This window comes from Pongo pygmaeus, chromosome 1 (assembly GCF_028885625.2).
Source record: "Pongo pygmaeus isolate AG05252 chromosome 1, NHGRI_mPonPyg2-v2.0_pri, whole genome shotgun sequence".
NCBI classification, from domain to species: Eukaryota; Metazoa; Chordata; class Mammalia; order Primates; family Hominidae; genus Pongo; species Pongo pygmaeus.
The window spans coordinates 120,983,833-121,008,644 of NC_072373.2; the positions used below are offsets into that span (position 1 = coordinate 120,983,833).

Genomic DNA, 24,812 nt, shown 5'->3' on the forward strand with positions numbered 1-24,812 from the left:
ACGAATAAGCAGAATAAACAGTCCTTGCAAACTCCAGTGTGGGGTGGAGATGGGGGCGGAATAAACAACGCCCGGATTGTCTCGGATGGAGAGACATCCCCAACTGGTGGAGCGCAGCCGGGAGCGGAGAAGAGTGGGGAGCGCGGGCGAGGACACTCACGGGCTCCGCGGGAGGGAAAGCCGGACCAGGCGGCTCACCCGGGGCGGAGCTTCGCGGCCAGAGCGCGGCCGAGGCGAGGGGGTGCCGGACGCCAACGAGAAGGCCGCGTCCCGTCGCACCCCGCCCATCCCTGGTGCTGGCAAGGAACGAGGCAGGGCAGGAAAGCAGGAAGAAGTCCTCACACAGGTCCCAAAGCAACAAGTGCTCGCGGCGGCTCCTCATCAGACCGCTGGGTTGGGGCTGCAAAACGAGGCCCGGCACGGCAGCCTCCCGGCCTTCCCTCTCTCAACCCCTACCCCACCGCACTCACTCTGCCACACGACGCTCTTTAGCCCCCTCTCTGCCACCGGCGGCGCCATCTTCCCGACACTGCGGAGCAGCAGCCACCACCTTCCACTCCCAACCTACTTTGGCCGCAAAAGCGGCGTTGGGGTGGCCCCGCCCCTTGCTGCAGGGGAATGCCCCACCCCCTCTAGCAGACCTCGCCCTCCGGTGTCGTCACGCGCGTCAGCAAGGGAATTTCCGCCCACTCCCGGACGGAGGCTGCGCAGTACAGGTGGAACCTCCGTGGGAAGTCGGGCGCCCCCTCGCGGGAGGCTGCTGTCGCCCGAGGTTCGACGTCCTGTGGCCTAGGAACGCGAAGTGCCAAACCGATCGTGAGCCAAGGCCGTCTATGAAATTCCGAGTTCACACATACACGAAGACTGGAGGATCCTCCCCTTTACAGAAGAACTCTTCACTTCGCAGGGCGATTCATAATAGACTTCACTCAGTAGCCAGCCCAGCTACCCAATGGAAAATGTACTGTCCCCAAATGTTTATTTCATTCATTTTTTCAAGGACACAGTAATTGCGTAGAACTGTGAGGTACCCTCCAGTGTGCCAAGAACTGTGCTGGACTTTTAGGAAGCTCAAAGAAATGAGAGATCGACTCTTTCCCCTGAAGAATTTGTAATCTAATTAAAGAGCACAATTCCTGGAATGCTGCAGGTAGTTAAAACTTAGTTTAAAAATTGAGTGCCTTAATGATAAGATATACATAAATGAACCAACAAAACAATAATCACTTAACAAATTTATGCAACAAATGTAGAGAGGGCCTCTTAATGCTTCAGAATCTAAAATTATTGTTGAAAGTTGATTCACAGAGGAGATCTGAGCTCAGAAAGTTGAGGCAGAGATCTGTTTACTGAGATGGTTCCTTTGGGACTTTAAATCAAAGTCATCAAACGTAAGTGAGATCAGTTTAGTTGCTAAGAGCCCTAACTGTGAGATAACCATATGACATTGGCAGAAAGTAGGCTTTCCTAGAAGGATTTGCAAAGAACCAGTGGCTGTAAAGATTCAAATTGGTCACACAGGGAAGTAGAAGTGGTTAGATACTACTACTACTAATAATGTCTAATATTTACTGAGTGCTTACTTACCATATGCCAGGCACCATGCTAAGTAGATTACCTCACTGATCCTCAAAGCAACACTTACAACAAGGAAACTGAGGCTTAATGAAGTTAAGTAACTTGCCAAGGATGCACTTAGTGGTGGAGTGGGAACAAAGATCAGGCTTGGCCTACATGGAAAGCAATAGAGTAGTCTGTGGACTAACCTGCAATTTTTAGGAGAGAAACGGAGAATGAAGAATTAAGAACAGGCTGGGCGTGGTGGCTCACACCTGTAATCCCAGCACTTTGGGAGGCCTAGGCAGGAGGACTGATAGAGGCCAGGAGTTTAAGACCAGCCTGGGCAACATAGCAAGACTGCTGTCTCCACCAAAAAAAAAAAAAAATTAATAAAAAAGTTAGCTGGGCATGATGGCACATGCCACCTGCAAGCTGAGGAGTTGTAGCTACTTGCGAGGCTGAGGTAGGACGACTGCTTGAGCCCGGGAGTTCCAGGCTGCAGTTAGCTATGATCATGCAACTGTTCTCCAGTTTGGGCAACAGAATGAGACCCTGTCTCTAACAATAAAAACGGCCATAAAATGGGTTCTGGTATAACCTATGGCATGAGTGGTTTTTCTGTTTAAGGCTTATATGAGAATAGAAGCTGGAGCCCTGACCTCCTTTAAACCTACTCTAAATTGATTCAGTTGCTCAATTTTTTAAACAAGTGCACATATGATTTCCCTCTCCCTTTTCATTTTAAGTTAGGTTCTGCTTAGTTTAGCAGGGTGAAGCCCCAATCCATAAGAAAAATATGTGCCAGGGAAGATTCACCCTTCTGAGGTGAAGCCCCTTGCTCTGAAGAGCCAAACCAAGAGGGAAGAGTGAGATGGATAAGGTGCCTCCATCTCTTACCCTTCAGGAGAATGACCAAGTGCCAGGGAATAATACAAAGTCCCTCTGGGTTGGAAGTTTGACTCTGGTCACATGGGGTGCAGCTCTGGCTCATGCTCCTGAAGGCCAGAGTCCTTGGTGGCACTGCGGAATAGTGGAGCAAGCATGGTCTTTAACTGCATGTAGGCATAGGTTTACATCCTACAAAATCTGGATCTGCCTCTTACTAGCAGTGTGACCTCAAACACCTCAATTTCATTGCACTTGTGTGCTGAATATGAATATATTATCTCAAACCTCACAACAGCCCAGCAAGATGACCATTGCCATTTTACGTATGAGAAAACTGAGGCTCAGGGAGGTTAAATAAATCATGAAAAATCTCAAAATGAGCTAGGATCTGGATCCATCTGGCTCCAAGGCCATTGCTCTTTCTAGTGTACCAAATTGCCTATCCTCCCAGGCTCCCCTAGTTTTGCATAAGCTCCCTAAGCAGTTTCTCTACGTCTCCTCTAGTTTGCTTGCCTAAACAAATTGAAAAATGAACTTGGATTCCCTAAACGTGATACAGCAAAGTAGAAGGTAAAATCTGCTAACACCGGCCAGGGATGAAAAGCTGCTTTGTATAATTCAGAGCAGGTAAATGGCCAAAATAACCGAGGGTTGAATGTACACGCACTTCAGTTAGGGCAGATCACTCACTCTCTATCCTATTCCCAGATCTCCTCTAATAAGTGATCACTTATCCATAATAATCTAGAGAAATATTTTCCATAAAGATATCATGGGTACCTAACATAAAGATATGATAAATGCTTGAGGTAATGGATGCCCCAATTACCCTGATTTGATCATTACACGTTGTATACCTGTATCAAAATGTCACATGTACCCCATAAATATATGCAACTATTATGTACCCATAAGAATTAAAATTAAAATTTTAACTAAAAGATAGCACGAATTAGCAGGTCTAATCAATGCTACTTACTTCTCTCCCTGAAACTTTGTGTTTGAACTGATTAGCCATGTGAACATGGGTGGGCTACTTGACCTTTCTGGGCCTGTTTTTCCCTACCTGTATAAAGGAGATAATGTTACTACTTAGCTTGTAGGGTTGTTATGAGAATAAAACGAGCATATGGAGAGCACTTACAAGCCGGTAGTTTGTGCTATATACACATTAAATAACCTGATTTTATCTTTACTCACTGTGGATCACATTTTCTTCTATGGCATTCTGACCAAAACAATTCAGCCTTAGGTGCCTAGCTAGGCAGATGGCTATTTCACTTTCTGTGCCTTGGTATTTGTAGGGTATTAGGTGTGCTCTCTGATGCTTCCAACTCCATTTTTAGAGATATATACCTTTGGCTTGTCTCCATTCATGTACAGATGTTCTGGGGAAGATCTCTTATTAGTGACCCTTTACGTATCTCTGATCAGTCTCATATAGAAAGCATATCAGTTCTCTCTGGCAGCGCACATTGATAGGAAGTTGAGAGAACAGAAAGGGAAGTTTGTTCTTTCTTCCAAGCTCAGTTCAAGCCTAATTCCGTGGTCCAGTTCCCCTGGGCAGAGTTTTATGGTTGTTCCTAACTACAGACATTCTTGGCTCCGTAGCCATGTGTTTGGGGAGCAAGCACTGGAACTATGTGTGTGCATGTGCGTGTGTGTGTTATACAAGTCTACTCACATTTTTTAAATTAGGTTACTGATATTTGAAGGACAAACTTTTTTAGGTATGAGAGATTTATGTTATATTTCATTGCCTTCCCCCTCCAAAGATGAAAAAAGTAATTACAGTATGAGTCGGGGATACGGCCAGTAAGACTGATGGTCCTCCCCCCAAAAGATGCATGTATGTCAGTCGGCCACAGTTTGAGGCTCTCCATTTGACATCTTCTCTCATGCAGAAAGCATAACTGCAATCCTTCTAGCAACAGGCTGGCAGCTCTGCTTTCCCAGATGCTCCCATGGATGTCACGCCACCTGATGCTTTGGCTCAGTGAACCCTGCAAACAGCTCAGCTTTGCTCCTAACTTGCGATGAGGGCGTTTGTTATCTCAGGTTGCCCTGGCAGCTACTGCTTTCCAACCTATACTGAAGTCCTGCTGGAGGTTTGTCTTGGGATAAGTGCTGTCTGCATGTGGGTGGCTTGACTTTCTGGGAGTGAACATTTCCAGCCCTTGAGGGGGCTGCAGGCAAGTGCTGTTGTCAATAAAACACTCATGAAGTGGATGTGTTGAAGTCTGTGGTGTGTCTGGATGTGAAATCTCAGAATTTCTGCTAAGCAGACCTTTCTTGTTTCCAGGGTTCTCACAGTGTGCCAACTCAGGCTAGCAGCCGTCCAGGGGATTTTCTGGATTCATTTCTCTCCAGAGTCCTCACATAGCAGATCTCCAACTGCTGTGCAGGTGAGGACACACCTGACCTTGCCCTCAGGAAGCAGAGTCAGAGTTGTTCTTCTAAAGGCCAAAGGAGCTTTTCCTATCCTAGAGGCATTTTTATTCTAAATTCTAGTAGATCGTTTCCATCTCTAATCACTAACAAATGAGACAACTCTGCAAGACAAATGGGAAAACATTTTAAACAAAGACAAAAAACTTTGCCATAAAATCACACAAAATCAATTTACATTACTCACTTGGTCAAGTTTTTGTTTTTATCTGGGGCTCACTTTGTCATTCTTCATTTCTCTTCCCTCTATAAATCACTGAAAAGGGTAAGGAAGGGAAGCAGTAAAAGATGCATTCAATATGCAGACATTTTCTTAAAAAGCACCAGTATCTGAGATTTTATGTGTATGTTGATTTGAAATGCTATTTTTGCAGCACTTCATGGCAAGTAAACATGAAACTATGACAACTGACAAAGTGTTCAAACTGATCAGCAGTTTCTAACCAGAGCAATCTCTCTCCTGCTTCACCAAATGAACCCTCCCAGAGTCTCTTTAATCCCAGACCGCTGGTTCAAAACAAAAGAACTTTCCTTTTCACCCCCAGACCAACTTGCTGTGCTCCTCAGGGAACTCCAAAATTTTTAATGACTCAGGGAGTTTTATATGGAGAACATAAACCTGTTTAGCTGCTAAGTACGTCACAGAGAGGAAACTTCCTCAAAGTTGCCCAGGATGTACAGGTGACACTGAAACATGTTGGGTCCTAAAGATGAAGGAACACCCCCAGCCCCTGCTCACGGTGTGATGTCAGGCACAAACCCCTCCCATCTATCTACCTCTTGTTAGAGCCCCTATCACCTCAAATAGGTTTTTTTTTTTTCCTTTCCCTTCCAACTTGCATCAAATTTCCAGCATTAAAATAGCTTTCTTGAATTAAAGCCATGCTTTTTGTACTTTAGGATGCATCAGAAGTACTTTAAGGGCTTGTTAAAACAAAGAAGGGTGGGCCCTAGCCCCAGAATTTCTGATTCAATGGGTCTGTGGAAGAGTCTGAAAAATTGCATTTCTAAGAGGTTCCCAGCTGATGCTGATGCTTTTGGCCCCAGGATCACACTCAGAGAATCAATGAGGAAGTGTATTATGAGGACCAAGGTTAAAATGCAAATATCTTCATTAGAAGTAGCACATTAAAACGTTAATAATTGGTACATAATAGAATGTGATATGAGCTTAAACTGAATATGAATTAACAACTACCATTTATTAAGTCGTTGTTATGAGCCTATTATTGTGTCCAATAATTTACATTCTCATTTAATCCTTATTTTCTTTTATGAGGGATTATTATTTACTCCAATTTTCAGATGAGGAAACCTAGGCTTAGAGAGAATTTACACAACTTGACTAAGAGCAAGTGATGGTGGCAGGATTTGAATCCAGATCTCTCTTAAAAAGTCTGTTTATGGCCGGTGCGGTGGCTCACGCCTGTAATCCCAGCACTTTGGGAGGCCAAGGCAGGTGGATCACATGAGTCTAGGAGTTCGAGACCTGCCTGGGCAACATGGTGAAACCCCATCTCTGCTAGAAATATAAAAATTAGCCAGGTGTGGTGGCGCACATCTGTAATCCCAGCTACTAAAGTGGCTGAGGCGTGAGAATCGCTTGAATCCCAGAGGTGGAGGTTGCAGTGAGCTGAGATTGCACCACTGCACTCCAGCCTGGATGACAGAGCAAAACTCCATCTCAAAAAAAAAAAAAAAAAAAAGTTTGAAAAGCTTTAGGATACTCCAAGAGTCAAAGAAAACCCAAAGTCTTAGACCAGCAAGATTCCCATGGCTCCTCTTAGCATATCCAGAGGCTCCAATGTCAGCCCAGGGACCTGATTGGACTTGCCCTGTGTTTGGGGAGGGGAAATGCTGAAATTGAATACAGCAATTTAGAATTTCCCCCTAGATATAATGACTTCCACATGACCTTAGAAACCCTCAGATAATCTGGCTTACTCTTGTTTTTTGAGAGCCTTGCAGGATTTTTTTTTTTCTTTTTTTTTTTTAGAGAGATGGCGTTGAGAGCAGAGGGAGCTCTCACTTTGTTGCCAAGGTTGGCCTCAAACATCTGGGCTCAAGTGATTCTCTACCTTAGCCTCCTGAATAGCTGGAACTACAGGTGTGTGACACTGTGCCTGGCTCCTACAGGATTTCTACAAGTATCTACTTCAAGAGAGTGGCAGATTTCAGGCTAAAGACTGAGCCCTGGCTAAGGAAGGGAATGGTGAAATAAGCTGAAGCCTAGAAGGACAGAAAAGAGGACATTAGTGACCTAAAGCAGTGCTCCTCAAACTTCACGTGTATCAAAATCACCTGGCAACCTGATGGAAATATAGAGGCACTTCACTGGGCCAGGGCCTGGGCCTCTGCATTCATCATTAACTGTCCAGGAGATTCTAATACACAGCAGAGTTTGAGAGCAGTACCTAAGCAGTGCTACTCAAACTTGAATACACGCGCGAATCACCTGGGGATTTAGTAGGTCAGGATGGGGCCCAAGACTGTACATTTCTAAAAAGCTCTCTGGTGATGCTGGTGTCTCACTCTGTCACCCAGGCTGGAGTGCAGTGGTGCTATCATAGCTCACTGCAGCCTTGAACTCCCAGGCTCAAGCAATCCTCTCACTTCACCCTCCCAAGTAGCTGGGACTACAGGGGAACTACAGGCACATGCCACCATGCCTGGCTACTTTATTTACACTTTGTAGAGACAAGGTCTCGTTTTGTTAGCCAGGCTGGTCTCCAACTCCTGGGCTCAAGCAATCCTGCTTTCGTCTCCCAAAGTGCTGAGATTACGGGCATGAGCCACCATGCCTGCTCTCCTTGCCACCCCACCTTTTGTGTTTTTTGTTAAAACATAGACATTCTTTCTTTTCAAACATTTTTTAATTTTTTTTTAATATTTTTAAATTTTTATTTTTTTGTTTTTATTTGAAACTCTTCCTTTAACAAAATCATAGGCAAGGCCAACATACCATACACCACTCCTCTCCCCTGGGGACCTAGGACACTTCTACCACACCTCTATGTCTCAGGGAGATACTGATTAAAGATTGTAGACCTAGGTCCATGTACCTTTCACTGAAGACCAGGGCTTATGGTCTCTAGTACTTTGGGAGACTTTTTTATAATTAGAAGTGTCCTCACAGTTTGTTTTCAGTAAGCCAAATCTGTTCCTTTTTGTAGTCATAGAAAACAAAAACTCTTGAAAAAATTAATAAGGATTGTGCTTATTTCAGACCTGCAGGTGGGACAGGAATTGAAAAGTGTGTATCCTGCTGTGCTCAGAGAAGCAATAGACTAGGAGAGGAAGGGAGCCCAGGCAGAGAATAGGGAGTGGAGACTCTAGACCCAGTTCCTGCCAGTGGAAGGGGGTGTGGGTGGGGAGCCGGCCCCAACTGGAAGGCTGTCCAGTGGGGTTTATGGGCAGGAAGGCTTCATTTACACTCACACTGTTTGAAATCAGCCATGTCTGAATGGGGAGGGGTGGGGTGGGGCAGGAGAGAAGTTCTGTCGTTTGGGGTTGATAATATTCCCAGGGGATTTTTTCCTAAGGTCCCAGACCAAGCTGTCCCCTAAAAGGCTGTTGCAAGGACTCCTCACGAGGCAGTGTACACTGCTTACTGGGTCAGCACTCATGGCTCCATTTGCTCATCTCCACCGCCCTGCCAAGAATCATCTCTGTGGGGGCAACCAAAATAGCCTAGACAAGATCATCCCCGAGCAAAACCGAGGAGGCAGTGAGGGTTCTCTTTATTCCAGCTGCCCTTTCAGCACCCTCTCTCTCCACGGGGTATACCCACTCATGCAAACCAGGAGCAAACATCGTAGCTCTCTGCAGGCCGTTAACAGATTCTCTCTAACTCCTGGCTACTCCATGTGTGGTCAGACCAGCAGCCTCGGCATCGCCAGCATCACCTGGACCTTGTGGAAATACAGTCTCAGACGCTTCCTACACTGACCAAATCAGAATCTGGCTTTAACGAGGCCCCAGGTGATGTGTGTGCACAATAAAGTTTGAGAAGCATGGCTCTAAAGTAGCAGTTCTTAGCCTTGGCTATACTTCAGAATCACCTGAGGAGCTTTTACAACTCCTGATGCCCAGCTCTCACCCCAGACCCATTAAATCAAACTTTCTGGGGACAGAACCAGACATCAGTTAATTTTAAGCTCTCCAGGTGACTCCAGTGTACAGCTGAGCTGGGAATCACTTTCTGAAGTGTGAGGGATGAAGCCGCTGCCCCTCCCAAAACTATTTACATTTTCCTGTAGGATCCTAGAATACTAAAAAGACTTTAGAATTCAAAGAAATTCATCTCAACTGGTGGAATCTGAGAGGAGGCACTATAATGGGGAGAAAAAGTTATGGGATAAGAGAGCAGGAGCCCCTGGTATCAAAGAAAGAAAGCATTTGCTTTCTAATTGAAAAGTCAGCTGACTTCATTAAGTAACCCCAAAATGGAGCAACAAAAATCCTGTTCTGTTTTGTCCATGAGAAAAATGACTTACCCATTCCAAGTGTACTTCCAGAGCAAGTTACTGTAATAAAAACACAAGCATTTAAAATAAAATCTATTCATTTATGTATTTAAGATAGTGAAGATTTAACTTAAGAAAGGATAAAAGGAAAGTAAACCAAAAAATGAACAAGAACGAACTTGGGTGATAAGAGGAGATACTACTAGCAGTATGACCTGGACAAGTCACTTCACTGTGCCTCAATTTATCTGAAAAGCAGTAAGAATAAGCATACCAAGCTCAGCTGGGCGCAGTGGCTCACACCTGTAATCCCAGCGCTTTGGGAGGCCCAGGCGGGCAGATCACCTGAGGTCAGGAGTTTCTGAGACCGGCCTGGCCAACATGGTGAAACCCCATCTCTACCAAAAGATACAAAAATTAGCCGGGCATGGTTGTGCACACCTGTAATCCCAGCTACTCAGGAGGCTGAGGCAGGAGAATCACTTGAACCCAGGAGGCGGAGGTTGCAGTGAGCCGAGATAGCGCCATTGCACTCCAGCCTGGGTGATAGAGCAAGGCTCCATTTCAAAAAAAAAAAAAAAAGAATGCCAAGCTGATAGGTTTGTTATAAGGACTGAGTTAATACATGTAAACCCCTTAGAACAGTGCCTGGCACATGGCATTCAATAAATATTAGTCGTTATTGTCATTTACAATATTGTCCTGATTATCAGATTAAGACATCACTGATACTGCAAACAAACAAAAACAAAAAACATCTCCCAAATGTATGGCTTTTACCAGGGACACTGAGCAAAGGAGGATTTCCTAACTTGAGTCTAGATACCTAACATTAGTAAGCTGAAATGGCTACAGGCTTGAGATGGCGTCCCATCAAAGAACTTGAGTTCTAACTCACGAGGACTTCTGGTGGCTAACCAGCCTTCAGAGGAATGACTCTCTAAGGGTGAAATTGTGGGCATGGAGCAGGAGAAAGAACAAAAGACTTCCATCACTCACTTAGCTGTATGATCATAGGCGCAAAAATTCATTGATTCATTCTTTTTTAAATTTAAAATATATCAGGCAACAGTTATGTGCTACGTACTGGGAGTCAAATAGATAATCATTTATTAGGAGAAATAACACACATTCAATTCACAGTAATATGTTGCAGTACAGATAAGGGTGCTGTGGGGTCATAAAGGAGGGAGAGAGAGGGCTAACTCTGCTTATGGTAATTGGAGAAGGCTTCACAGACAAGGAAAATTGGGGCTGGTAGAGTTCTCTTGGTGGAAGTGGGGTGGAATTCTGGGCAAAGAGAAGAGCACTGCAGTAGCTCCAGAACATGACATAGAATAGGAGGTGTGTGTGGCAGGAGCAGGCACCCGTGAATGATGCCAGACGCCTAGACTACAGAATAGAGTCCTCTCAGGACGGATGTTGTGGAATGAGCCTAGAATTTCTCTTTTCAGGCCGGGGACAGTGGCTTATGCCTATAATCTCAGCTCTTTGGGAGGCTGCGGCAAGAGGATTGCTTGAGCCCAGGAGTTCGAGACCAGCCTGGGCAACAAAGCAAGACCTTGCCTCTACAAAAAAATTTTAAAAATTAGCCAAGCATGGTGGGGCATGCCTATAGTCCCAGCTACTTGGGAGGCTGAGGCAGGAGTATTGCTTGAGCCCAGGAGGTCAAGGCTGCAGTGAGCTGTGATTGCACCACTGAACTCTAGCCTGGACAACAAAACAAGGCCCTTTCTCAATTAAAAAACAAACAAAAAAACCTCACAAAAAAAACAATTTCTCTGTCCAGTACAGTGGACACTGAAGTAGCTATTGAACATGTGGCTAGTTTGAACTAAATGTACTATAAGTACAAAAGATACACCAGATTTCAAAGACAGTATGAAAAATATACAAAATATCTATTAATAATTTTTATATTGATTAGATGTTGAAATGATAATATTTTGGATATATTGGATTAACTAAAATATATTATGAAATTAATTTCACCTCTTTTTACTTTTTTAATATGGCTACTAGAAAATTTAATTTTTCATACATGGCACATATTAAATTTCTATTGAACAGTGCAGGTATAAGTAGACAGGGGACAGATTATAAGGGACTGTGAACACCATGCCCAGAGGATTGAATGTTATCTTATGGGGAAATGGAAAAGTTTTGAAGATGTGGCAGCGTAAAAGTAACACAATTGGACCAGTGTCCTGGAATGATAACTCTGGTAACATTACAGAGGCTGGAGTAAGGACAGGGAGATGGGACTGGTGCAGTAGTCTAGGCGAGAGGTGGTGAGGGCCTGAGGCATAGCAGTAGCTGTGGAAATGAAGAGAAGACTCTGGATTTAGGAACCATTATGAAGGTGACCAGGACGAGAATTCAAGATTACTTAGATATGGAGGGTGAGGGAGACAGAAGCTGACTCCAGGGTTTTTAGCTAATGTACCTGAAACAAGGACAATAGGAGGAAGATCAGAAACAGCAGAGGATCAGGAGTTCCTTTTGCCCCTGAGGGGTTTGAAATGCCTGGGCACCTCCAGGTGGAGGTATCAAATTTGAATATGGATTCAGGGGTCAGGAGAAGAGAAGAGTTGTAGACAGAGATCTGGGAGCCTCTGAGCTTCAGTTTTCTCATTTATAAAGTGGAGATAATGAAATATGTTGAGCCTACAGCATAGCATATTTTGAGCATTCGATGAGATTTGTAATATGAAACCACTGGATAAATTATAAAGTATTATGCAGTTATGATGCAGTATTGTTATTGAGCTGTAGACTCATTTTCCTAAGAGCTCATCCTTACTCCAGGAACCTATTCCTGTCCCTTCCCATAGGACTATGCTTTGGGCCAGCTTGTCCTGTGGACCAAATAATGGAAAAACAAGGAATCAGAGCATGACAGCCAGGGACAATGAGAACAGCCCCTTGGGAGGAACTGTCCTCCTTCCATCACCAAGGGCCATCCTGAACCTCCTGTCACCTACACATCATTCGAAATTTTAGATTCTGGCTATCAGTAAGGGCTTGTGAGCCAATATTTATTCTTTTTTCTGTGTTCACCTGCAAAATTCTAGGGCTTCATCATCTCTTTTCTTCTAGGAATATATGAAAAATATATGACTGTGCCCTGGGCAAGATAGCAGAAGGTGCTGGAACACAGAGCTGAGAATTGCTAGTGTTTTCCTGCCAGCTCTGGTGAGATGGTAGTTGCTGACAGCCATGTTTTGTGATCACAGACTGTCTGCCCACTCATATTGCCAAGCCTAGCTTGTGATTTAAAAAATTCATTTTTTCTGATCCTCTAACTTTTCCTCAGTCATAATTCTCAGTCTGTGCAAATAAAAGTTCAAGTTTCCTAATTTCCAACATCCCAGGATGTCTATCATTATTAGTAAGACTATGTTAAAAAATCTATCCCTAAATCTCAAAGCAGAAAATTATCTTAAATTTGCTTTACTAGTTAAGCACCAAGCATCTAGTCCTTTTTAGGAAGGGGAAGAGTGGGACAGAGAAGATAATCTCTAAATTAAATAATAATAAAGCATCACAATTCCAAAGAATCTTGGGGTCTTCCACAGCCAGAATCTGCCTGTGCTGTGTAGAAATTTTATACCCTCGACTGGGTGCAGTGGTTCATGCCTGTAATCCCAGCACTTTGGGAGGCTGAGGCAGGTGGATCACCTGAGGTCAGGAGTTCAAGACCAGCCTGGCCAATATGCTGAAGCCCCATCTCTACAAAAATACAAAAATTACTCAGGCATGATGGCGGGTGCCTGTAATCGCAGCTACTAGGGAGGCTGAGGCAGGAGAATCACTTGACCCTGGGAGGCGGAGGTTGCAGTGAGCCAAGATCGTGCCATTGAACTCCAGCCTGGGCGACAGAGTGAGACTCTGTCTCAGAAAAAAAAAAAAAAAGAAAGAAAGAAATTTTATACCCCCTGTGCCCTTCATACATAGTAAAGAAGTTTGATTGCATCTTAATTCACAGATACGAGTTCAGGGTTAGTTTTAGATAAACTGTCATAACTTGCTTTACCTGAATATATTTTTTTTGGACAGAAAGTAAGCTTCAATCCTGTTTCAGTAACTGGTGAGACCATCACAGTGTATACATCCCCACAGGGTATCTCAGTAACATCACAGAAACTGAGGCCAGCATTGGGGGTGCACGTGAAAATGCCTTTGGAGCCATAGAGGTCAGTGCTGTAATTGGCAGAGCCCCTGGAGGCTTGCCAGTAGATCCGGATGCCATTAGGGCCCAGCCTATATAATTTCACCCCCAAAGGGCAGCAGGCACCTAGGCAATAAAAATAACAAACACAAAATCACTTGTTTTATTCCACCATCATCCAAAAATGGCCTTGATTACTGCAGGGAAAAAATATAAGCAAACTAGTCTAAGTAACAGGATTAATTACTGGTTAGATCAGAGCAAGATTTGAAGGGGTACTCAAGTTATTTCCATGGTGGGCCACATAATCAGAAATCCATGGGTGGCTGGGCATGATGGCTCATGCCTATAATCCGAGCACTTTGGGAGGCCAAGGCAGGAGGATCGCTTAAGCCGAGGAGTTTGAGACCAGCCTAGGCAACACAGGGAGATCCTGACTCTACAAAAAAAAAAAAAAAAAAAAAAATTAGCCAGTTGTGGTGGTGCACACCTGTGGTCCCCTTGGGAGGATGAGGCAGGAGGATGGCTTAAGGCCAGGAGTTCAAGGCTGTGGTGAGCTATGATTGTGCCACAGCACTCACTCCAGCCTAGGTGACAGAGCTAGATCCTGTCTAAAAAAAAGAAAGAGAAAGAAAGAAAGAAAGACCGACAGACGGACAGAAAGAAAGAAAGAAAGAGAAAAGAGAGGGAGGGAGGGAAAGAAAGAGAGAGAGAGAAAGAAAGAAAGAGAGAGAGAGAAGTCCATGTGTGAAGGTGGTGTGCAGTATGAATTTTTAATATAGAACAATGATGAGTCAGAAAGGTCCAAAAATTGGCAGATACATATTGTACATGATTCAAACTGTGAGTCAAAGGCACAGAATCCTTGTCAAGATCCCTCATAATGCCCTAGTTTTATTTGATTTTGGTGGACTTAAACTTAAATATAATTAACTGCATTCAGCCTTAATTGAAGAACCAATTTTGCCGAGATGAGTAGCATGACACTTTGGGTGCAGCCATTTATACAACATGCCAGTGACCAAGTTTGCTGGTCCACACTTCATCCATGGTAGCTGATTAGTACTTTTTTCCTTTTCTAAATACCTTGAGCGAGCCACACATTAGGTGCCAATAAGGGCATCAAATGGATTCCTTAGTAAGTAAGTTAAAGATCCTACTGTATAATTTTTAAAAGTTATTATAATCAAGCTTGCTTGATTTATTCTTAAAAGAATAAGCAATGGGTCATATTCTGAGAACTGGATATCAAGGTGAGAACTTAGGCAGTAAATCTAATACAAGATAATGGGTCAAAAGAAAGTACACACCAGCTGACATACATGGAGCATGTTCTGAATGTTCTCACATTATGATTTATTTTGATTCTCAAAACAACTTCGAAGGAAAATATTACTATTCCTGTCTTTTTCAATGAGGAGACAGAATCAGGGAAGATTAGGCAACACAGCTTGTAAGAAGCCATGTCTAATTTTGACTCCGAGTTAAGACTCTTTCTACTGCCTCTAGGATGCCAAAATTTTATTCCAACTCTTCCATCCCATGCCCCAGGCAGATGTAACTTATCATTGTGCTCTTTCTCCTTAAGCCTAGGAAGCATCCTCACGAGTTTTAGGAAAACCATGCTACAAGCAGCCACTTCAGTGGATTAGAATCATGCAAGAGATTTGGTAACCTTGCACTGTTTTTACCTTCCCCTGCTATTCCCTAATGGTGTGGTCTTTGTGAAGAACAAGGTACAATACTGTCAGTAGACAGATGCCTTTGCTCTCTTAGCCTGTTGAAATAAGAAACCATTGAAGGAGCTGAAGAAGCTTAGAAAAGAGAGGTAGCAGCACAATAATAATGAGAAGGAAAAAATGCAAACCAAACAGAATGTGTGATTTAGCTTTCAGAAAACTCTGCCAGGCTGCGTTACTCTGTGTTGCAAGTAGCTGTGTCGTATAAAGATACATCGTCCCTTCAGAAAAAGCCTACATGAACATTGTTACTAGGGGAGTTAATTCACCAACTACCAACAGAAGCCTCTGAAGCTTTGAGGTTCTAAGTCAAAGGGAAACTATAACCATTTTAGAAAGTAATCTGAGTTTATAATGCAAACTAGGTGGAGATGCAGCATCTTTTTAAGTGAGGAGGAAAGGCTTATAATAGTCAAGTCCTTACTGCTATTCTGGAGCTAGAGTTCACTTACCAGAGAAATAACTTTGGTAGGAGCAATCTGCAGTCAACCCAGTGGCACTAATTGCTTTTAATGTCACTGTGTAATTGATGCCACATATGATGCATCCCAGGAGGCAGTGGTTTTGATGAGTGTGACACTTAGACTGTCCAGTGTGTGACTTCAGAACTGCAACATGGGTTTGAGCCACTCTCCCAATAGTCCAGCTCACGTTGATTACTGACTGGGTGATTTGAGTTACTGTCAGACCAGTTGGACAGCACGGCACTTAAATGGGATAAAAGAAAAAGAATTGGAGATTTATTTCCACTGAAGGTTATTTGTGAAAAATGACAAAGAATGGTATTTTGCCTGTGTTTCACTCAATATCCTACATTCCCCAACTTTCCATTGTTAATAAAAAAATTCCTTTTGTTCATTCCCTCTGATGCATCATGTAACATTCACTGTATATAGTGGGTGCTTTCCCCAAGAATGCACTGCACCAACTGGGTGTTGAAGGTTTCCACCATTTTTTTTTCAGAATAAGAAAGAAATCCTTTGTTGCCCCTATCTTCAACAATTTTTTTTTTTTTGAGATGGAGATGGAGTCTGACTCTATTGCCAGGCTGGAGTGCAGTGGTGCAATCTCAGCTCACTGCAACCTCCACCTCTTGGGTTCAAGCGATTCTCCTGCCTCAGCCTCCCGAGTAGCTGGGACTACAGGTGCGTGCCACCATGCCCAGCTAATTTTTGTATTTTCAGTAGAGACAGGGTTTCACCATGTTGGCCAGGATGGTCTCGATCTCTTGACCTCATGATCTGCCTGCCTCAGCCTTCCAAAGTGGTGGGATTACAGGTGTGAGCCACCACGCCCGGCCCATCTTCAACAATTCTAACTGCAAATTTCAAAGTAATGGTTGCATTCACTTCTCCCAATAGAACATTTCATAGCATTAGCAATTAAGTATAATTTGGCTTTCTTGAAAATTTCATAGTACATCACTGATATAAAAGCTTGATTTCTTAGCTGCCTAAAATACCACAACCACCTTGATTTTTCAGGGACTCATTACCCAGAATATAGGATACCTAACATCTTCATGTATGCAGTATTTTGTATGGTCTCTATCTTACTGCTGGCTTCTTTTTTTTAGGTATCTCAACTTTTATAGTCCAAAGTGCCATCTATCACTGTATATAAGAAAAACTAATGTCCACAGGCTTGAAGTGATTTGCCATGTTTCATTCATACACAATGCTACGCTGTAATAGTAGTTTTCTCTTATGGAGCTCTTGCTGTGCATCAGGCACTATGCTAAGTGCTTTGCAGCGTTAGTCAACTTAATACTCATAGCCACCCTATGAGGCCATTATCTCCCCTTTACCTATCAGGAAACTGAAAGTCAGAAATTTTTTTTTTTTGTGACGGAATCTCGCTCTGTTGCCCAGGCTGAAGTGCAGTGGTGCTATCTCAGCTCACTGCAAGCTCCACCTCTCGGGTTCACGCCATTCTCCTGCCTCAGCCTCCTGAGTAGCCAGGACTACAGGCGCCCGCCACCCCGCCTGGCTAATTTTTTGTGTTTTTAGTAGAGACGGGGTTTCACCATGTTAGCCAGGATGGTCTCGACCTCCTGACCTCGTGATCCGCCTGCCTCGGCCTCCCAAAGTGCTGAGATTACAGGTGTGAGCCACTGCGCCAGCCAGAAAGCATTTTTTAAAGAGAAAAATTTGAAAGGGCTTAGCCAAAGAAATAAGTAACAACCCAGCTCATTTGGCTACTCATTTGTTAGCTGTTTCAATAGATTATATCATAGGGGAATATGAATTCAAATAATTGTTTTGCAGAATGAGTAAGTATTCCTTCTCTGATGCCAGTGAATGGATATACTAGTCTTGAGGATATTTTTACAGAACTTGTAAAATATTGAAAATTTTATTTTCTATGACCAGGACTCTTTGAAATGTCTCTGAGTTTAGTGTATTTCTGTTGCACTGAGGGTAGATTAAATAAGGAAGTTCATGTCTTGAAACACTTTCTAAGGACCCCACTGAAGTGAACATTCAGGCTAGTGGTTGCTACATACCTGTTTCCAGGGGCACACTGTAGCTGGGCAGGCTCCGTCCTGCCTGTGTTTCTGCCACAGCAGTGACAGAGAACACTGAGCCACAGGGCAAGCCCCACATGGTACAGGACTCTTCCATGCTGCTGCACTGATACAGTCCTTTCTCCCCCTGGGCAGTCACCGTGTAAGTAGCGTCATCATTAGTGGATCGCCAGTGCACATTAATCATGGAGAATGCATCCCTTGAAACATTTTTTATTTCAGGACTGCAAGGAGCTAAGAGATTTTACAGTATTAATTGAAACAGCATGAGTCAAAAATATCACATGTGCCGTTTGGTCTAAAATTGATTTTGCCCCCAGTGAGATCATCATAGTTTTCAACCACGTCATGCATGTAGGCCAAATTCATAGTGCCTATGCATGGAAAACTGTTGACATTAACACAGGGCATTGGGTTCATAGAGTACTGGACTAGCTGGAAAATGTTTAAGGGCATTGTGAACTCCAAAAGCAAAAGTAAGAAATATATTTACACACCTTCATGGTGTGAGTACAGGCAGGCCCCTCAAAGATAGGAGGAACTGAATGGCTGAAGTAATCATGGGCAAAACCTTCTACTCTCCCCACGGTCTCCCTTTTTGTTTTCATTTTTTCCACTTTCCTCTTCTGCCTTCTCCTCTGCCTCTCCTTCGTACAACGGGGGCTGTCTTGGTCTCCACTAAGATTGATTAATGGGATTTAACCTTTTTATTGGTCTCACTGAATGCCCACCCTGAGGCTCACAGCTGGGGTGAATCATTCAGACACCAGTGAGTGGAATGATAGCTGTGCCTTACCTGTGGTTATGAACTGGGGAGTACATGACATATTGCTGCCTCGGACTTCACTGAATGAATACACCGTGATGTTGTACTTGGTGTCACACTCTAGAGCCGAAAGGGTGCACGCGGGAGCAGTGTCATTGCACTCAACCATGTTGTACCCATCTACAGCCTTGGTTTCATACAGTTCGGCACCACGGACAGGAGACCAGACAATCTGAACTCTGTCACTGGACACCAACACGGGGTTAATGTCACTAGGGCAACAGGGAGCTGAAAGCAGGAGCAGAGGGAAAATGGCAGTCCCATCAAGAGCAATGCAGCCAGGGGGGACACTGAGTCCTGACCTCCCATGCCCAGAGCCTCTGTCACTGCCCTCCCTAATGATTACAGTGACTCCCTATAGGTCTGTCAAGGTCCAATCTTGGCCTAATTGTCACCACATAGAGGGTAAATCCTCAGCATAACATTGAAGGTCATTACAAGCTATAAGGTTCAGCTGTACTCCCCCCACTCCCTGCCACACCAGACTCCTCAATTCCCCCACGCCACGTGCGCCCTTGTTCTCTATGCAGAGAAGATTGCTGACTCCTCCACTGGAAAGTCATTCCCCTCTTCTGCCTGGTAAAATCATATGCAGTCCACCTTCTCAGATCCTGTCAGCCTTTCCAGACACTAAACCAAATAAGACTGGGGGGTAGGGGTCATAGTAATATAAGAAGATTTTTTTTTTTTTTTTAAGAGACAGGGTCTTGCTCTGCCACCCAGGCTGGAGTGCAGTGGTATGATCTCAGCTCACAGCAACCTCTGCTTCCTGGGTTCAAATGATTTTCAGGCCTTAGCATCTGGAGTAGCTGGAATTACAGGCACATACCATCACATCCAGCTAATTTTTGTATTTTTAGCAGAGACAGAGTTTCTCCATGTTGCCCAGGCTGGTCTCAACTCCTGATCTCAAGTGATCTGTCTTCCTCGGCTTCCCAAAGTGTTGGGATTACAGGCGTGAACCACTGTGCCCGGCCATATATAGGTAGGTCTTAAGAGACCCTAAAGAACCCCACTGGCAAATGTCTGACTCAGCTTGGAGTTTCCCTGGGATGCTCTTGCCCCACCTACATTCCCATTCATCCTTCAAGATCCAGTTCAAGGCCACTCTGGAGGGCCCTCTCGTGTTAGGACCTTATTGATAGCCTCTTTTTCCACATTCCAAAGGCACCAATGATTTAGATCCCTCATCCTGTCAAAATTTACTGTAATTCAACTAGACTTTTACATAATTATGTTTGAGTATTCTTATTTGTAATGTAGTTATTTAATTTCAAATCACTCCACTCATTCTTCAAAACTTGAGCATCTCCTATATGCTGATCACACTATTATAAGCACTGAGGATGAAGAGATAAATAAGACATAATTCCTGCCTTGTACAAGATGCAAGCCTAGTGGAGGAGAATAATAGCAACAGCAACGGTGATGCTAATAATAAAAATATTTGCATCATGCCTTGTCACACACAAGACCTTTTTACATTCATGTTCCCATGATTTGTCCCATTTTGCAGTGGAGGATACTAAGGAACTAGCAAGGTGGGCATCATTATCCTCACTGAAGGAATGAATTAGTGGTCAAGTTAGGGTGTAAACCCAGGTGTCCTACTCCAAAGCCCTCCACACCATGTAGCATCTTGGCCATTGTATGTCTGTCTTGGTCTCAGGGAAAGAGTGACCTCCTGAAACAGAGGCACTGCCTTCTCTTTGGCAACAGCACATGCTAGAACACTCACTGAGTACATCTTTGTGGAGAGTTCAATCTTTCAGAGCAAGGTTGAACAACTACATTCTTTCTCCTCTTTTCACTCCCAAACCTTGCAGTCTAGTTATGCTTAGGTCCACAAAGCCAAAATTCCCTAGTCTGGAAAGAATGTGAGATAAGAGATTACTTTCTGTTCTTGGCTCTAGAATGACTCCCAGGTGGTAAGTCAATAAGTGAAATAGGTGATCCATTCTGCTGCTGAGGTTAGCGATCTCAGAACTCCCTTGACAAACATCAAATGGGACTTACCTGTGGTATAATTGAATATGTCACCCAAAGGACTTTGCCCTGCCTTGTTATAGGCAAAAACACTAATAAAATAAGTGAAGCCACACTCAGATAAGAAGTTGCACTGAGTGAGAGATGTGTTGCAGTGTACTTCCAAGCCGTCATCACTCTTCACAAAGACCACATAGTAGTCACCCAGATCTACATTGGACCAAGCCACAGACAGGTGGCCAGGGGGATCTTCTTGGATCGTCACTCTTCCAGGTGCACAAGCAACTAGGAAATGATCAATAATAAACATGAGACTACTGCAGGAGATTTTCTTCACATCTTTGCAATTATCCAAGATTTCAGTACAACCCAAATCAGCAACTCTGAGCTTTGTGACAGATTGAATTTGGTACACAAAATGCAAAACTGTGCACTGGAAGCATTAGAAGATTTTCTTTATAGGACCAAAGGCTATGTTATAGGCCCCAAACCACTACAACAAATTTTAATGACCTCTTACATTCTCTTGTTATATGAAATATTGTTTGAAATAATGAGCCATCAGAGATTCATAGTCATCTTAAGACATACAAATTTTCATTGTTAGATTATTTGTTGAAATATTTAACTTCATCCAGAGATGAAGCTAGTCTGGCTTGAGTGGAATAATGAATATCCCAGAAGTTACCTGTTTTAGAGATTAAAATACAGACATCATTCATTGTGTTTTATATTAATATGTTCTCTAATTCTTCCAGCAACTATCATCATTTTACAATTGAGGAAACTGAGGCTTATAGAGGTTGGTAAGTTGTCTAAGATAACATAAGCAGGAAGGAATGGAGCTGGGTCTTTCTGGGGGCTTATCTGTAAAGCCTCCATAGCATGGAAAGTTCTTTTTTAAAAAAAACTATTTTTTTAAATTTATTTTTTATTTTATTTATTTATTTTTTTGAGACAGAGTCTCACTCAGTTGCCCAGGCTGGAGCGCAGTGATGTGATCTCGGCTCACTGCAAACTCCACCTCCCGGGCTGAAGTGATTCTCCTGCCTCAGCCCCCCGAGTGTCTGGGACTACAGGTGTGCACCACCATGCCCAACTAATTTTTGTACTTTTAGTAGAGACGAAGTTTCACCATGTTGGCCAGGCTGGTCTTGAACTCCTGACTTCAAGTGATCCTCCCCCCTCAGCCTCCCAAAGTGCTGGGATTACAGGCATGAGCCAATGCGCCCAGCCTAAATTTATTTTTTAATTAATTAATTAATTAATTTTTGGAGACAAGGTCTCACTCTGTCACCCAGGCTGGAGTGCAGTGGTGCGATCTCAGCTCACTGCAACCTCTGCCCCCCAGGCTAAGGTGATCCTCCCACCTCAGCCTCGTGAGTGGCTGGAACTACAGGTGCATGCCACCATGAGCAGCTAATTTTTGTATTTTTTGTAGAGACGGGGTCTAGCCATGTTGCCCAGGCTGGTCTTGAACTCCTGGACTCAAGCAGTCCACCCATCTCGGTCTCCTAAAGTGTTGAGATTACAGGCATGAGCCTCCGTGTGCAACCTGGAAAGTTTTTCTAACTGCAGCCTCTCATGCACTGAATGACAGAATACATTCTCATGCCCATTACGTCCTCCAGGGAGCATCTTAAGCATAGAGTTAAGATACTAGATGCTACGAATAAGGAACAAATCAAATAGTATGTATAACTCAGTACAAACTCAGGAGACATTCTCAGATGTCCTAAAATTTATCTCACACAATAAATGCTAGACTATGTCAAAAGCAGGCATGTATTGATTTGGTTAATATTGACTGTTTCTCTGTGTTAAGGCAATACCTCATTTATCCACATAATGCCTCATTTATTGATGGAACAAAATCTTCTGAAAGAATGAATTCAAGTAAAGTTTGTTCATTCAAGTGCTAAGCTTTTAAAATTTTAGTTTTCTCTAGTGGAAATCTTCCCAAAATATATTACACACTTCTGGGCCCCAGGAGACACATAGTACTTTGTAAACATAGTTCTTTTATTAATAAGTCAAGGTCATCCCCATGATCATGACTGTGTTATACACAAACTGCCTTAGAACATCCTGGACCTGTAAGTGTGAAGGACTATTTCAATGGCACTTAACCCTGACTCCATAGTAGAATCAACTGAGGAGCTTTTACAAACTATTCATATCCAAATTCTATTCCCAGCAACTCCAGTTGGTCTTAAGTGGGACCTGGGTATTGGGATTTTATAAAAGCTCCCCAGATGCTCTTAATGTGTGTCCAAGATTAAAAAACTCTGCATGGTTCTCCCCTGCATTAAATGCCTAGCTGCGTAACTCAGAACTGCTATGCTTTTGAAAGTGTTTTTTCTCTCTTCTCCCACTCTCAGCTATTTTGTCCTCATAATCACTTCTAATGTACCATTCACATTAAATCACAGTTGTCAAAAGAGAAGCCAAATCATCAAGTTTGTTATCATTGACCTTAATTTAACATAACTATAACAGAGTGCGGGCCTGAAAGAATAGCTTTATTTTTTTTTCCTGTGGAATGGAGTGCATCAACTTGGTGACAGCTTGTTTTCTTTCTGTTCAGAAGCTTTTTAAACTTAGGATGACATAACTGACTGTTAGATAAAGTAGATATTATTGTAATTGTCAACACTTTCTTTGGCTTTAAGCATTGGAATTAGGGAAACTTGAGCAGCTTGAATCTCAGCTCTACCGCTTATTATCGGTGTGCCCTTGGGAAAATTATTTAACTTTTCTGAGCTTCAATTTTCTTATCTAAAAAAAGAGATAATAGAACCCACCTCACTGAGTTGTCATAAGATTTAAATGAATTAATATACTTATAGTGCCAGAGACATAGTAGGTCTTCATTAAGTGTTAGTTTCATTAAGTGTTAGTTTCCATCCCCAAGACACATAGATATTTCTAAATAGAGGAGTCAACTTCCACATGTGTATGTGATTATCTCTCTGATAAGAATGAAAATGGAAAAATATCTAAACACATGTTCAGAACTAGAAATATCCTATCTTTTTCTTAAAAAATGGCTGCTCCCACCAAGCCTAGGACATGAGACATGATGTAAAGAAGACACAGTTATCTGTATGCACAGTTAGAGCTGTGTACAACTCAAACCACATCTTAGAATTTTCACGGCTTTAGAAAGGAAAAATAAAAAACTAATTAATGAAAGATCTGGAATAGAAACCAGGCCTCCTAATTTTCCAAAAAGTGCTTTTTGCAATACACAATATCTCTCTTCACTATCAATATTATTCAAACTCATGAGAATGTCTAAATCAATGCTTTCATTTAGACCAGGCTTTCATTTTCATTTTTTCCAGAGTATTCAGAAACATTGTCAGTGAACGTCTCCTTTACAGCAGTCACTGCTGCAAGCCAGTCTCACTCTTGTTTACATACCAGTTTTCAAGGTCACTGCTGAAGATGATTTGCTAGATCCAGCATCATTACTTGCTAAAACTGAAATCGAGTATTCAGTTCCACACTGGAGGGAAGAGATGGTGCAGGAACTGAAAGTTGTACTGCAGGTCAGCTCTGAAGAGTCACTCAAAGCCATCACAGTATAATTGAAAGCTCCTTCTGCCAGTGCCCATGAAAAAGATGCCTTCAGAGCTCCACTATCGAAAGAGACTTGAATGTTGGCAGGGGCCCGAGGACCTACATTTTTGAGAAACAATTAAGATTTTGTAGTAGCCTTACAAACTAAGTAAGAGTTGGCATAACAATGTTTCAGAGCCTGGAGGATAAGGTACCCAATAGTTGGATAATTACAAGTGTTCAAAGCATAAAATTGGGATTTAGGATGATGCCTGGGAACTGGTAATTCATCTGCTATTATGCAAACTCATAATAAACTGTGTGATCTTGACCCCATATTATTTACCTTTTTTGTTATTTAATTTTTTCTCATATGTAAATAGATCTAATAAGATCCATGCCTAAGACCTATAGGTGCCAAAAGACATATTTTGAATGAATTAATGCATTATTTAATAAGTAGTTAAAATAGTTAAATGAAATTATAAATGGGGAGAACTAAAAGGGCTATGTGGGCATGTTATTATTAAGTGATAGGTCAAATATTTTCTGTTATTGATCAATGAAATTAAACATATCCCTTCGTTACTTTTGACATCTGCTACAACTTTTACTGCAATAGCTTTTCGGTCATAAT

The 24,812-nt window shown here is 42.8% G+C and overlaps 3 protein-coding genes across 8 annotated transcripts in view; 1 reads left to right on the forward strand and 2 right to left on the reverse strand.

The window, feature by feature from the left end:
* STXBP3 (syntaxin binding protein 3) overlaps window positions 1-610 on the reverse strand; it is a 68,857-nt gene extending 68,247 nt beyond the window's left edge. The window contains exon 1 of one of the 3 annotated variants that reach the window (XM_054503571.2): window positions 471-610. In XM_054503571.2, the coding sequence (XP_054359546.1) occupies window positions 471-519 (49 nt within the window). In that variant the 5' untranslated portion in view covers window positions 520-610. Of the gene's footprint in view, window positions 20-470 lie in introns of those variants that run through there. The other 2 variants (XM_063664579.1, XM_063664578.1) reach the window with 2 other exon arrangements.
* Window positions 6-24,510, forward strand: LOC129006723 (uncharacterized). 4 transcript variants are annotated; one of them, XR_008492277.2, is made up of 5 exons: window positions 582-1,150; window positions 4,751-4,853; window positions 19,486-19,610; window positions 21,370-21,417; window positions 23,959-24,510. XR_008492277.2 is itself a non-coding variant. In XM_054437126.2 (2 exons), the coding sequence occupies exon 1, from the start codon at window positions 86-88 to the stop codon at window positions 791-793; it is 708 nt and encodes a 235-aa protein (XP_054293101.1). In that variant the 5' UTR covers window positions 6-85; the 3' UTR covers window positions 794-1,150; window positions 4,751-5,074. The 4 variants fall into 4 exon arrangements, 1 of the variants encoding a protein (XP_054293101.1); XR_008492372.1 differs by lacking the exon at window positions 19,486-19,610 and having other exon boundaries at window positions 155-1,150; window positions 21,370-21,413; XR_008492311.2 differs by lacking the exon at window positions 19,486-19,610.
* FNDC7 (fibronectin type III domain containing 7) overlaps window positions 4,172-24,812 on the reverse strand; it is a 29,562-nt gene continuing 8,921 nt past the window's right edge. The window contains exons 5-13 of the mRNA XM_054502515.1: window positions 24,038-24,295; window positions 20,642-20,896; window positions 18,596-18,853; window positions 17,779-18,033; window positions 15,725-15,979; window positions 13,399-13,659; window positions 9,393-9,422; window positions 5,084-5,152; window positions 4,172-5,000 (exon numbers count right to left, since the gene is read on the reverse strand). Of these exons, the coding sequence (XP_054358490.1) occupies window positions 5,121-5,152; window positions 9,393-9,422; window positions 13,399-13,659; window positions 15,725-15,979; window positions 17,779-18,033; window positions 18,596-18,853; window positions 20,642-20,896; window positions 24,038-24,295 (1,604 nt within the window). The 3' untranslated portion in view covers window positions 4,172-5,000; window positions 5,084-5,120. The remainder of the gene's footprint in view (window positions 5,001-5,083; window positions 5,153-9,392; window positions 9,423-13,398; window positions 13,660-15,724; window positions 15,980-17,778; window positions 18,034-18,595; window positions 18,854-20,641; window positions 20,897-24,037; window positions 24,296-24,812) is intronic.

Excerpts from the sequence above, each read along its gene's own strand:
- LOC129006723 (XM_054437126.2), top strand. The coding sequence starts at position 86 with ATGGAGAGACATCCCCAACTGGTGGAGCGCAGCCGGGAGCGGAGAAGA.